Raw genomic sequence first — 13553 nt, forward strand, 5'->3', positions numbered from 1 at the left:
GGAGGTGTGGAGCTGGCAGAGTGGGCTGGAAGGTGCTTCACAACTCAACGCAAGGTGTGTATTTCCATTCTAGCGGCTGAAACCCCGCACAGCGCAGCCTGGGTGTGTTTGGTTTCAGCAGTCAGAACGCATCGAGCTCCTGGATACTTTGCGAGCCGGGCAGTTATGTCCATCAGAACAGATCTATTTCATTTGGCTTGTAGGATGCAGCACGTGGAGAGGGAACGGGCTCCTGTTCAGTGGGTATGTGCATGTAGCTCTTTTTAACATCAGCTAGAGTTAGTGAGAAGAACATAGGGCTGTTCCAAATCAAAGGGGCCTGAGGTGGAGCCTCCTTGGGGGAAACGGAGGGCAGAGAACTGGTGCCTTACTGCCATGTGACTGGCCCCTGGGTGACATCTCTTGCTGTCGCTATCAACCTTACTCTCTGAGCCAGATCCTGCTACTTTAGACATCAATAGCAAAACTCCCACTGCCCTCCCTGAACAAATGTGTTGTCCAAGTTCAAATTTAAATCTTGCTTTTCCCAAGATTTGACTTAAATTTGAGTTTGTGATGTTAGCAGCCTCAGGCACTGGGTTGAATGTTGTAATGCGTTGATAGTCCAGCATGAAAGGGGTTAAACATCTGGGATTGTTGGCTACAGTACAAAAATATACTGTATTACAAGCAAAACAGTCTTTGCACCATTCACATAAAATCCAAGCAAATGCCAACATGAATATGGATAAGGTGTAATGCTAGCGCCTCAGTGAATCGATACAACTCATTTACAAAAAGCGGACTTAAGGGAGTTATTCCTCTGGATATTTAAGAACATAATCTTGTTTGTTTCAGTAGTGATCTCCATTGCCTTGAGTAGCTGAAAGGACATCAGCAACGAATTGGTTTGGTTGTGGGTTTTGTTTCTTTAATTCCATCCTGTGAAATCCCCTGATAGAATTTTGGGGGCTTAAATGAGAATTTACTTTTGTCCAGAATTTGTCTCTACTGTTAAAGCAGAGATAAATTCTGACCCCATGTTTGTAAAACAATTCCATCCTGGATGATGATAGGGGTTTTAGGTTTTCCCTGGCATCCTGAATGTCCCAGAGGAGCAGGCTATGGAGATTTTCCCATTTTAGTCACCAGCTCAGATTTGACCCAGGTCAGTAGTGACTGAACATCATTAACACCTGACAGTTGTTTGCTGCTGCTCTCCAAAATGAGCAGTTTGATGGCAACACAGTTCTTGTAAGAACAGGTGTGCATATCACAATTTGTAATGACATCCTGGCCAGGATTCAATGGCCATGAAGGCTGAATCTCCCTTTCATCTCTACCAATGAGCCTGCTGGGTCGAAGTTGAGGCATTTTAGCAGGGCAGTGTAGATGCCCATCCTGGAGATACACAGAGGGGACAGTCTCCAGGGATAGCTCCCCAGCACAGATTTCATGTAAAGTATCTAATGTGTATGAATGTCATTATCGGTCGCTTACCTTGAAAAGGCTCAGGTGGGGGCTGCACAGGACCATAGTTCACAACCTGGGATGGGAAAAGGTGAGTGTTAGTTACCCCGCAAAAACCTGGTACAGTGAGCTCATCTTGAATGCTGCTCACCAGTGTGCAGCAGAGGGACGTCTCTGAGGGCCCCAGGTGAGAAATGCCTACCCACATGCCCACCAGTCAGCAGCTCAGGGACTAACTGTGAAACATCAGAAAACAGGGGAAACAAACTATTAACTGGGGAAAAACCAACCCGGTCCTTTGGTAAAGACAGGAGGGGCCTCTTGGGGCATCCTGAACTCCTAATGGCTTGTGTTTTTCTTCAGTATGAGGGCCAAGGGCTTCCCTCATTGGGCACAGCCCAAGTCAACACAGGGACTGTGAGGACTTCAAAGCACCAGGCTCCCTGCCCACTACCCCATTCCCCCTACTGCCCTCTCCAGATATGCTAGGTATTTAGTCAGGGGATCCGTGTAGCCAGTTCGCAGAGCCCTGCTCTTGGTTCCAAACCGTGTCTATGCTACAGTTGTACATGGACTGAGCACGCTTTCCCACAGTCTGCTCCTTCCACAGCCTCATGCCCGCTGCACTGGTTCTCCCTTCCTTTGGGTCCAAGGCTCTGCTGATCTCTGTCAGAGAGGACACCGATCTAGATGGTCTAGTCTGGCACTTGCTATGTAAAGAGCACGTTTCAGCCAGGAACAGTTATTTTGCCTGTAATTTTTTCTTCTCATTGCTGCTGCTAATTAACAACATAGAATAAATTCACATCCCTGAACCCAGGAGAAGGAAGGCGCAAAGGGGCTGGGAAGTTTGTGTAAATGCAAATACTGTGTCTAGGCTGAGCTATGCAAACCTCCTTAGAGACGTGTCTGAGCTGCTGGATCCAGATGCAAACTTCCCCAGAGTGTTCGGATCCGAGCTTTGCTACTGCAGATGTCAGGATGTGAAAGCCCCCTGAAATCATCACCTCCATTAGCTATACAGCAGCTGGAGTATGTGGGCAGGGCTTAAACTCGCAAGGCTCTGAGCACTCATCTCTATCTAGCAAAGCCCTTACGCACTTGCTTAACTTTCTCCATATGAGTAGTTTCATTGGGTACATCTACACAGCAATAAAAAAACCTTCAGCAGCGAGTCTCGGAGCCCAAATTGGATGACTCAGGCTTGCAAGGCTAAAAGTAGCAGTGTAGAGGTTGGGATTTGGGCTGGAGCCGGGGCTCTGAGCCTCTTCCCTCTTGCAGGGTTTCAGAGCCTGATCCCAAACATCTACACTACGCTCTTTAGCCCTGCAGCCTGAATCAGTTGACCAGGGTTCTGAGACTCGGAGACTTGGTGTGCAGACCTACCCATTGCTGCCAAAACCCTGAGCCTGCTGGGGCCAGAGAACTCAGCACCTTGCAGGACTGACCCGTTAATCATACCTTCCAGGTTCTGTTTTGTCTGTCTGAGCAGGTGTGTGGCGCATGCTGCCTGGGGTATAAAGCCACAAAATGAAACCTTGTTTAATGTACTCTGAGCACACAGGTTTAACGCACTGTTTACAGGTTTGGTAAGGCTGCTTGGATTTACGGAGAGAGGGGAATGAAGTGGGCCAGAGTGAGAAACAGAATGAGGCAATCAGGAGAATGATCTTCCTTGTCCAGGTACAAAGAATTGGTTACCTCTGAAACATGCAAGAAAGTTTTTAAAAGTAAACAACTTTAAACAAATATACGGTATTCTGGCTGGCCTGGAACGGAACATGCCTCCTCTCAGGGTTCCAGTGGCTCAGACCTAGTTCAGATGCCTGCTCCACCACAGACCCTGTGTGACCCTGGGCAAGTGACTTGCTCTCTCCTGATGCCTCGCTTCCCCATCTGTAAAATGGGAATCAGAATCCTTCCTTTCTCCCCCCACTTGTCTGTCTTGTCCATTTAGACTGGAAGCTCTGTAGGGCAGGGACTGTCTCCTGCTGTGTGTGTTCTGCTCTTACCACGTTGGGGTCCTGAGCTCAGCTGGCGCCCCTCTAGCGGTTAATGTAACAATAAAAATAATGTGGCCAAAGTAATTTTGCTTTAACTGGGCTGAATCTGTTTCTCGTTCTGATCTTGCTGTAGGGGCGGCTGATCCTGTCCAGCAAGGCAGCTCGCACTGTTGCGTTTTTCTACACCCTCTTGCTGCATTGCCTGGTCTTCCTGGTAAGTGTTTAAGTCTAAAAGGGGAACTGATGACTGCTTACAATCATGGCCGGAAAATACCCCATAAAGTGCTCAGCTTTTCATTTTAAACCAGGAGACGTACTCTTGCCTCTTCCAAGTAAGTGTGTGATAGCTCTTGCATCCGTGCACCAAAAGACACATAGCACAATGCACCCAAGGAGATGGGGAGACAGAGGCACCGAGGTGGGAAGTGACTCCCCCAGGGTCACGGTGGGTAAGTGGCAGGCCTGGGACTAGAACTCAGGTGTCTCTTGATACCTTTCCCTGATCTAGCTGTGAGGCCGCATTGTCTGTGAAAAGAAAAGGAGGACTTGTGGCACCTTAGAGACTAACCAATTTATTAGAGCATAAGCTTTCGTGAGCTACAGCTCACTTCATCTGTGAGGTACCTCTACACTGCAATAAAAGACCTGGGGCTGGCCTGGATCAGCGGGTTCAGGCTAAACATTGCACTGCAGATGTTCAGGCTCGGGCAGAAGCCTGGGCCCCAGCCCAGGCCCAAATGTTTACACTGCAATTCTGAGCCCTGCAGCTTGAGCCCTGCAAGCCTGAATCGAGTGACTCGGGCTCTGAGACTCAGTGCTGCAGGGTTTTTAGCGCAGTGTAGGCAACATACACATTTTGTTGACATGCTAGTCTCTTACTTCTCTGCTTTCAGATAGTTGCATAGGATTTAGCCCGATTTAAATGCAGGAGTCCTTGGGAGTTCCTACAACTTGACAGCATTAGGGCAATCCATCCACTCACCAGGGTTTTAAAGGCTTTTATTAATCTAGTCATTCAACATGAAGTTCAGAGTGTAAGAAATTTTAGAAATAAGAAATGTCCCTGTGACCCAACATGCTGGTCTATGTTTGGCTCACTGTGATCTCATCTTCCTGCTTTCTCATCACGCCCCCTTAATCTCTTCAGAAACAAATGGAGATGGTTCTTGAGCTCAGTTAGTCTCTGCTTTGCCTTTCTTGGCAATTTACTACAGTACCATCTTTGCCTTACACTCTGCAGGACATAGTTCTGCTAGTGAGTCCTACATTCCCCTAGCGTCGATACTTTTAGTTTCTAAACATTTACCAGTGTAAATACACTCTCACACATCTCTCCCTTTCATAATGTTAAAAGTCTTAATTAGGTCACTGCAATGTCTCCTCTTCCAGAGGGAATAATCTCCAATTCCATTGTGGGAAAAGTCCTATAGAACTTAATAGTGTTAAAAACAACCTGGGTTTAAAATCCTGTAGAATTGTAAAAGTCCTATACAGGTGAATAGACCATGATCTCCTTTCTGTAGACAATTTAAAATTTAGATAATCCTATCGGGTTTAACAGAGAATTATATCCTGGCTATAGACTTCCATAGGTTGGTTTAAAACTTCTATAGAAAAGTTACCGGTCTCTAGAAATATCCCATAAAGGTGTCCCTGTCTAGTAGCTGTGTTGCTTTAGCCCCTATGAAAGCCGCTCACACGGTATTCCCCAGTACTAGCAAACACGACAGTGTTGTCATTGTATGCTGTTGTGTTTTGGACCAAGGCAATTCTCGGCTGCTTCGCGAGCAGCAAGCAGCCAACACGCAGTGTCTTAGCTGTGGCTATTTGGAATTCTGGCCCTCACTGCATAACTGCAAAGAAGTGATACTGATGTGCTCGCTACAGTCTTTTGGACCTTGGACTTATTTTGCCTTTTTTAATGCAGCTGTGCCCTGATCCAGTGATTTTTCCACAACAACCCCCCAATGTCTTCTGGCTGATCTGTATTTCCAAAGGCAGGAAGCTGCAAACTGTGGATTTTCCTTTCCCAGTCAGTATGGCCCCAGTCCTGTGATCAGATCCAAGCCGGAAGCCCTGTTGACTTTAATGGGGCTCGGCATAGGCAGCCTCCTGTGAGGGTCAGTTTGCAGGGTATGGATGGAAAGTCCCAATATGATCCAGTGGAGTTGGATGGCTGCCCACTCAGACCAGATAGATAAAGGCGGCCTCAATCTGGCAGTTCCCTTGTGCTCAGGGCTGTGTTCACAGCTGTCTTTTCCCCCATTTTGTGAATTTCAATTCCCCCTAATGTGGAGGCCTGCTGAATGGTATTTCTGGAATTACAGCATTTCGCCAGTGGCAGGATCGTGCTTCTGAGTTGCATAGGAAGTATCAGCAGCAGATGCCCAGGTCTCCAGCCTATATTTGTAGTGGCATTGGGCTTTTCAGTCTATCCTGGTTTAAAGTTTTATTTACAGAATTTCTGGGGCGTTTATCTGTCATGGGAGGGAAAACTTATCAATGATTAAATGAGACAAGATGAAAGACAAACGAATGTTTCTACCCAGATTTTGTCAGAATAAAGCCAACCTGCAGTCATCTTGGGGGGAAAAAAGCAAAGAAATACCAAGTTAAGCTTCATTAACGTTTAAAATGTAACCGGAAACTATTAGGCATAGGAATTGCATGGATGGAATAATCTCATTCTGTCTAAACATCACAAGGCCAGAGCTGCAAAGCCATTGACACCAATGGCCTTTGGATCAGGCTCCAACTGCAGACACTTAACAATGGGCTGGATGATTCTGTCTGATCCACTTCTACCATCTGAGAAATGTCTTTCCTCTTAATCTAGAAACAGAGGCCTTCACCTCCCTCCATCTGGCTTCCTTTCCACAAATCTTTTCTTTCTTCTCCCTTTTGTGAATTTCAATTAACCCTAATTTGGAGGCCTGCTGAATGGTATTTGTGGAATTAGAGCATTTCCCCGGTGACAGGATAATACCTTCTTACAAGTCACGAAGGCATTAGCACATCAGCTTCGGCAGCAGATGTGGAGGTCTTCTGCCTGCATTTGCAGCCCCATTGTGCTTTTCGGTGAAGTTGATTGTAAAGTTTTATTTAAATCATTTCTCCACTCCACACTTATTATATGTGTAATATCAAAGATGGTCAACAGACCAGTGAGATGTACAACAGAGGCCACCATACTACCGCCCTCCTCTTCATTAATGGAAGCGAGGATGTATCTAGACCTACACGCCAACAAGCTAAACATTTCAGGAGACGGCACTTAGACGGAGGGATAGCTATTTTCAGAGGTACTGAGTAACCTAAGCTCCTATTGACTTCAGCTGGATTTGTGGGTGCTCAGCGCAGCTGAAAATCAGGTCTCTGGAGAGGCCTGCCATTTGCACATTACTTCTGTCGACAAGTTTAAAGAAGGGCAAAAAGGAATAGAGCCCTTCTTATTGACACAAAAGGCATCATTGATTTAGCTTGAGAACTGCTCTTTAGCAGCTTACCCATTGGTTCAGTGAAAGGCACTGCATACACTTCTATGGCTCTGTGAGTGCTATAGTGAAAATCACTTTTCATTCATGGATTTTAGAACACACTACAAAGACGGGCAAGGTACAATATTCTGGTTTTATAGATGAGGGGAAACGAGGCTCGGTAAAGATAAGTTATTAGCTAGTGGTCTCAAAACAAGTCCATGGCAGAGACAGAATCAGAGTCCAGGACTCCTGACTCCCAGTCCAGTTCCCGACCTGCTGGGCCATGCTGTCTCCCTATTGTTAATTTCACACTGCATCAATGGACCTGGACAGCCCTGTAGCCTCTTCTTCTGCTAACTCTCCAGTTTATCTCCATTCATGGATTTTAGACCTTCCCATTCCTGTAGTCTTATTTCCTCCCCTTTACGTTGCTCTGTTTGCAGAGACCCTCTGCACATTACAGGTTGCAAATTACAGCGTGCAAAACTAATCCAAATTTGGTAGGCAAAAGTCCTAAAACTCAAGGGAGGGGAAATTGAAGCTTCTGGTTCAGTTTTATTTTCTAAAAATTAACCCTCATATGTAATCATGTAGTATATTTAAATCTCTTAGTAGTGGTGGTAGTTCACAACTGTGTTCCAACCACACAGCTCTTCCTTAATGTGCTCTTTAATCATGTATTGAAAAATTTCATATTCTTGACCACATTGAAATCCACCCACTGGAACAGGGGCGGGCAAACTTTTTGGCCTGAGGGCCAGATCTGGGTATGGAAACTATATGGCAGGCTATGAATGCTCATGAAAGTGGGGGTGAGGGCTCCGGGGTGGGGTTGGGGGTGCAGGAGGGTGCTTCGGGATGAGACCAAACTGGTTCAGAGGGCAGGAGGGGCATCAGGGCTGGGGCAGGCTCCGGGCAATGCTTACCTCAAGCAGCTCCCAGAAGCAGTGGCATGTTCCCGCTCTGGCTCCTACGCGGAAGCGTGGCCAGGCAGCTCTGTGCACTGCCCTGTCCACAGGCACCGCCCCTGTAGCTTCCATTGCTGTGGTTCCTGGCCAATGGAAGCTGTGGGGGCGGCACTTGGGTTGGTGGCAGCGTACAGAGCCCCCTGGCTGCTCCTACGCACAGGAGCTTGAGGGGGGACATGCTGCTGCTTCCAGGAGCCATGCAGAGCAGGGCAAGCCCTGGACCCTGCTCCCTGGTGGGAGCTCGAGGCCTGGATTAAAACATCTGGAGGGCTGGATGCAGCCCTCCGGCCGTACACTGCCCACCCCCGCACGAGAACATACATAGTTTATGGCTATGAAAAACCAAGAGACACGTGCATCCAAAGCATGCACTTACTATTCTACCCAGCCCCTTATTGTGTGCGTTTGATTGACTGGGGCAGACAGCTGTAGCAAACATTTCTCTAACAGACATGGATGAATCAGACCCTGTGGTTATGTAAAGCAATACAGCATCACAGGGGGTTGGTCATCAAAGTCTGGTTGGTGGCTTATGCTAAGAGAAGTGAGATGCTGGTCACAGCTGCACTAATTTACTGAGCAGAAAGTAAATACAGGGGGCATCTCATTGCAATGGGAAACAGTTAACAGCATTTCTTATTTCCCAGGTACTCTACAAAACTGCTTGGAGTGAGAGCGTGGGAAGGGACTGCACTGCTTACTGTGCCAAGAAGTATGTATGAAAACAGAACAATTCAGTACAATCCAGATTTCAAAACAGTTACTGTCTTGAGAAGAGGAGCAACTTTGATTTAATCAAAGGAACATTTGGGCTTGCAATCACTTTCTAAACACACGGTCGCATTAAAGTGCAGTTCTGTTCTGAAAAACAGCACCTTATTTCAGCACATCAGTTAGTTCCCTGTGACTACTTTTAAGAGTCTTATCTACTATCTTTAGTATCGGAAGTAAAGGTTGACTCTTAATAGCCCTGCAAAGGCAAAACCAGTTCAGACAGAGCGAGCTGAATTTTGTTCCTTCTTGTGAACCAATAGAATTATTAAGTTCTAATCATGACACCTTTATCAGCAATCGCTAATAGGATTTTAGAGATGTAACCTAAGCCTTAATTTGGTGAGGAGGACATTTTGCTGGTGAAGATGCACAAGAATAAAACAATACAGGCTCAGCTTGCTGGAGGGACTGTTTTACTCATTAGAACTGCAAACCTTTAAGACAATAAATATGGAAGCCTGCTGTACCATATCTACACCGGCTTATGGAGCAGAACACCAGTTTTGAAATTAGCTGCAGAATGACAAATACCTGAGAGATCGATTAATTTGGAGACCAATATTTTCAGAAGCTGAGGGCCTAATCCTGCAACATCCATGTGCACAAGTAATCCTCTCGCGTAAATGAGGGTGGAATAAAGCTTGGTGAAGATTTTCAGCCACAACTTTTTTTCCACTGAAAAATGTAGATTCAGATTAACTGAAACATGGGGAAATTGTGTCTAATCCACCAAATGGTTCTGGTTAAAAATCCCCACAAAATAAAAATGTGCTATTTTTAAACTACTTTGTTTCAAAATGTACCTTCCATTTTTTCAGTATTCAAAAAAAAAATTAAACACAACATTGTTTTGAGTCGAATGAAACATTTTAAACTGAAATAAGCTTTTTTCCAGTTTGCCAAAAAAATTTCATTTGGGGTCAACCCAAAATGGGTTTTTTTCCCCCAATTTTTTCAGAATGGCTAGCAAAACAAAACAACAATCAGTTGCTCCAGATGTGAGTAAAGACATCCAGATCAGGTCCCATGATTTGTTTTCAGCTGCTCTGACTAACTCATAGGGATTTCCTGGTGGTGTGAGCGAGACTATGGTCCTGATTATGATAGGTGTTGTTGGAAGGGCAGTCTGGCTTCATACTGATTTCAGTGTGTATTGGGTCTTGCCGTGGAACTTGTGCTGATTCATTATTTAACTTGTTCTTTTCAGGTATGCTGATCACTTGCACAAGTTCCATGAGAATGGAGACAATGGCGATATGTGGCAGTGAAGGCTGGAATCGAGGCTCTTCACATCCCCAGGGATTGTTAATTCCATCAGTAGCATTTGGCCGCACTTGTTCCCATGTTTTCTGTCCCTGCTGTGACCATTGTGCACAGACAGCTGCTTGACTTGAACCTTCTAAGATTACCTTTGTGCTTTGTAAGATGGAGAAGCAGTGATCCCTTCCCCACTCTGACACTTGTAGGTTAGAAGCAGCAATGATGGAGTGTCGTTTTGCAAAACATAAGTGTAAGGAAGCAGATTCCATCTGGAATCGTAGAAATTCTGTGTATTCCCTTGGGTGATGGTGTCTGAAGCTTTAGGAATCTCCAAAGTAACTTGGGGAGAGTTCATCCTCATTTCATTTAGATTTGCTTTACAAACCTGTAGGAGGTAGGGAACTGTTCTGTTGAAAGCTAACATCTTCATGTAGCTTTTGAGGGCTGGGGAACAGGGTGGGACCCTACTTTGATGTAAGCACCACCTCGTAACCTCTTCAAAGTCCAACACACTAGCCTGGCTAAACCTCCCATGAAATAGGGAAAACTGACCCCTTGACATTAGTGGCTTTTACAATGGCCTTGTATTTAAAAAATTTGTTCATGCTCTAGCAAATTCTTGAGTGATCAAAGACTACAGATTTTACTGGACTTTGAAATGGCTTGTTGCAAGAGCCTACAATAAATTGTCTTACCCTTTGTGAGGTCAGTCATCCAGAGACAGGAAAACACTGTATTTCTTATTGAATTAAGATCTTGTTCAGCTCTGTATGTAATCTAATGTGCATTTCTTGAGGCCTCTGAGAGTGCTGTCGAGTAAAAGCTGACAGGCTTTTCTATTGGCATTATTGAACTGGAGACTGACTTACACTTGAAATGGACTCGATGTTTAGGATTTAATTGGCGTGAGGGAAGTGTGGCTAATAAGCATGGAGCTCATTGGAAGTGCAGTGGGCACTCTCGGATAATAGAAATGTTTCTGCTTTGCTGCAAAGGATGTGTTAGCACAGTGCAAGATGTCTGATGGGCAAACTTGCTTGCATTGCAGCCTGGTGGGTAAGTGTCTGACCCTTCTGGGCTACTTTTCAGCTTGAATGAGTTAATTGTTGACCGTGGGTTATTTGGGGGGAAATGTGACTGCTCTGCTAATAAAAGTCATTGATTTAGTTGGGGGAAAGAAAATACTTGGTAAGCTGATTTATATAGAGCTTGTAAATTCCTACTAGGATTCCACGTTCCTGCAAGGTGCTGAGCACCTTCTACTTCTATTGACTGCAGTGATCACTGAAAGTACTCAGTAGCATGCCAGATCAGGCCCTTACTCTATAGTTAATAGTACGGTCCATTCTTGCTCAGTTAAAATCCCCATTCTAGGCCACAAGACTGTTGTTGCCTTATGGTTAATATTGCATAGCAAACCACACGCATGTGTTAGTAAGTGTGGTTGTATAAATAGAATACGCAATCAGTGATAAGACTTTCCATATGCCATGAGCAATGAAGATCTATTTATAGTTGCTCAGCCTGTAGAAAACAGTAAAATACTAATTGCAATGAAGATGATAATACACAAGGACCAATCAGCCCCTGTCTATACAGAGAGGTTCAAGAAGACTCAGGGCTTGTCTAGGGGAGAGAAATCTGCCCTGGATGTGATAACAATGTGGCTAGATGAGGGATTTGTAGCAGTGTAATGGTGGAAAATGGGATGTGCACCAGTAAATTACTAGTGTAAATCCTGTTTTACATTGCAGTGACTCTACTGGGGATTTACCCCCTTCGCAACTACACTGAGAGCTACAGCAGCACAAAAATAAAATAAAAATAGACGGGGCCGAAGTATTGGTGTGTTTGTTAAAATGAACGGGACTCTCTAAACTGAACAGGCCGTTGCTTCTTATGAAGCTGCAGCATTTTGTTTGTTGTCACTATTTCCTCTCTTTGAATAACTCAGTGATAAGTCTTGCGTCTCAGAGATTGTGATCAAAACACAGCCAATTTTCCATAGATTTGTATCCAGCTCAGGTCTGTGCTGCTGCTTCAAAGTAATGTTTATCAGCATTTTTAAGAGGAAGGCAACTTTATCTGAAAGGACAATCTCTCCAGCTTTCGAAAGATTATGCCCCATCTCTCTCAGGGCCTGATTACGTGTGGTGCAGAGCACCTTCCAACTCGCATTGATTTCAGGGGCAGCAAATGGGGCTCGGCCCTTGCAAGATTGGGAACGTAAAGTAGACGTGAGCTCTCAAAGACCAGAGCAAGTTACGGGTGCTTTTCACATCCAAAAAGATAATGATCTTTATATACGGAATAAATAGGTGTTTTGCTGTCCTTGCTAAAAGAGCAATCTTGGTAAGAATGGGACATTTGCTAGGCTAGTTTCTTTTAGGTTTCATAGGGAAAGTCAGACTTACTTTATTTAGATGCTGTATTGCGTGTATTAGAATTGCAAAACATGCTTAGAAATTGGCACATGTAATCTTCCATAAATGATTTAAAATAGATATTATTGAGCTATGCAAGACGTGATCAAATAAACCTAGACATGCATCAAGACTGATTTGCCTTTGTGGTTCTGTTTTTTACAAGCAAGAAGCATCCCAGTTCAATTCCCAGCTACAGGAGGACAAAATTTGCAGCTAGTTTTAGAAATCCAATCCGACAGCTAAAGTAACTGTTTGAGGTCTTGCACAGTCGGAAGGAGCAGCATCTCCAGCCCTGTAAGGCAGCTTTGGTCCCTGCTGTGTGAGGATCAGGGCCACCTGCAGTTGAGATGAAATATTCTTTGCTAGGTATAAATAGGAAGGAGAAAATACTCTACTACGGAGGGGGTAGGACCATTGCTGAATACCCTCAGTGCCCAGGGATGAGTAGGCTCTGCCCCTCACAAGATTCAAGCCCGAATGCTGTTCTGGTTCCTCCTGTCATGCAGATGGTCAGGCTGAACTCAAACCAGCAGTCTCTGTGTTGGTTTCATTCCCTGGCCATTGCTAACAGTGGTTCCTGTGGGGAATGAGAAACTATTGTGTTTATATTTTAAAACAAGACCTTCAGACAGGTTTGAGGGGTCAAGGATTATTTTTTTTAATTAAAAAAACACCCTCAAACCAGTTCTATTTGCTTTTCTTAATTTTGGTGGTGATTTTCCCTCTAATTTTCCTTTCATCCATGACCAAGCACCGATTTTACACTTCAGCCATTTACATGCACATCTCCTCATGTATTTGTATCAAATGAACATGGGCAGCCTCCAGCTCTCTGGGGATGGCAGGAACACTCACATCTTGTTGTGGCACTTTAGACAGTGTTATCTGATGGGGATTAAAAGGGAACAAGGAGGGAGAGACACTGGCTCTCTGCACAGGTCCAGAGGCGGGCAGGCTTCTTACAAATGAGTAGAGTGACCTTTTTTACCTGTTGCATTCCAAGGGCTAATAAAATAGCCAGTTTCAGATGGAATTGTTTGCTCCCAGTTCTCCTCCTATTGTGTCTTGCAGCCTATTTTGGTCACCTCCCCATACAAATACATTCCCACGGCCTCTTTGTGCTGAATGAGTCGTCACAGGCGGAGCTGAAAAGGGAAATGTTTGATGGGATGATCATGAGTAAGGCTAGGATTT

The 13553-nt window shown here is 44.9% G+C and overlaps 1 protein-coding gene and 1 long non-coding RNA gene across 3 annotated transcripts in view; one reads left to right on the plus strand and one right to left on the minus strand.

The window, feature by feature from the left end:
• CUX1 (cut like homeobox 1) overlaps positions 1 to 12489 on the plus strand; it is a 398832-nt gene extending 386343 nt beyond the window's left edge. The window contains exons 21-23 of the mRNA XM_048824339.2: positions 3586 to 3666; positions 8547 to 8611; positions 9881 to 12489. Of these exons, the coding sequence (XP_048680296.1) occupies positions 3586 to 3666; positions 8547 to 8611; positions 9881 to 9941 (207 nt within the window). The 3' untranslated portion in view covers positions 9942 to 12489. The remainder of the gene's footprint in view (positions 1 to 3585; positions 3667 to 8546; positions 8612 to 9880) is intronic.
• The window catches only part of LOC125624055 (uncharacterized), a 119438-nt gene that overhangs the window by 51026 nt on the left and 54859 nt on the right, over positions 1 to 13553 (minus strand). For both annotated transcript variants that reach the window (XR_007353194.2, XR_007353193.2), the window contains exon 3: positions 1480 to 1525. This is a non-coding gene — a long non-coding RNA (uncharacterized LOC125624055). The remainder of the gene's footprint in view (positions 1 to 1479; positions 1526 to 13553) is intronic.

This window comes from Caretta caretta, chromosome 17 (genome assembly GCF_965140235.1).
Source record: "Caretta caretta isolate rCarCar2 chromosome 17, rCarCar1.hap1, whole genome shotgun sequence".
Taxonomy (NCBI): domain Eukaryota; kingdom Metazoa; phylum Chordata; order Testudines; family Cheloniidae; genus Caretta; species Caretta caretta.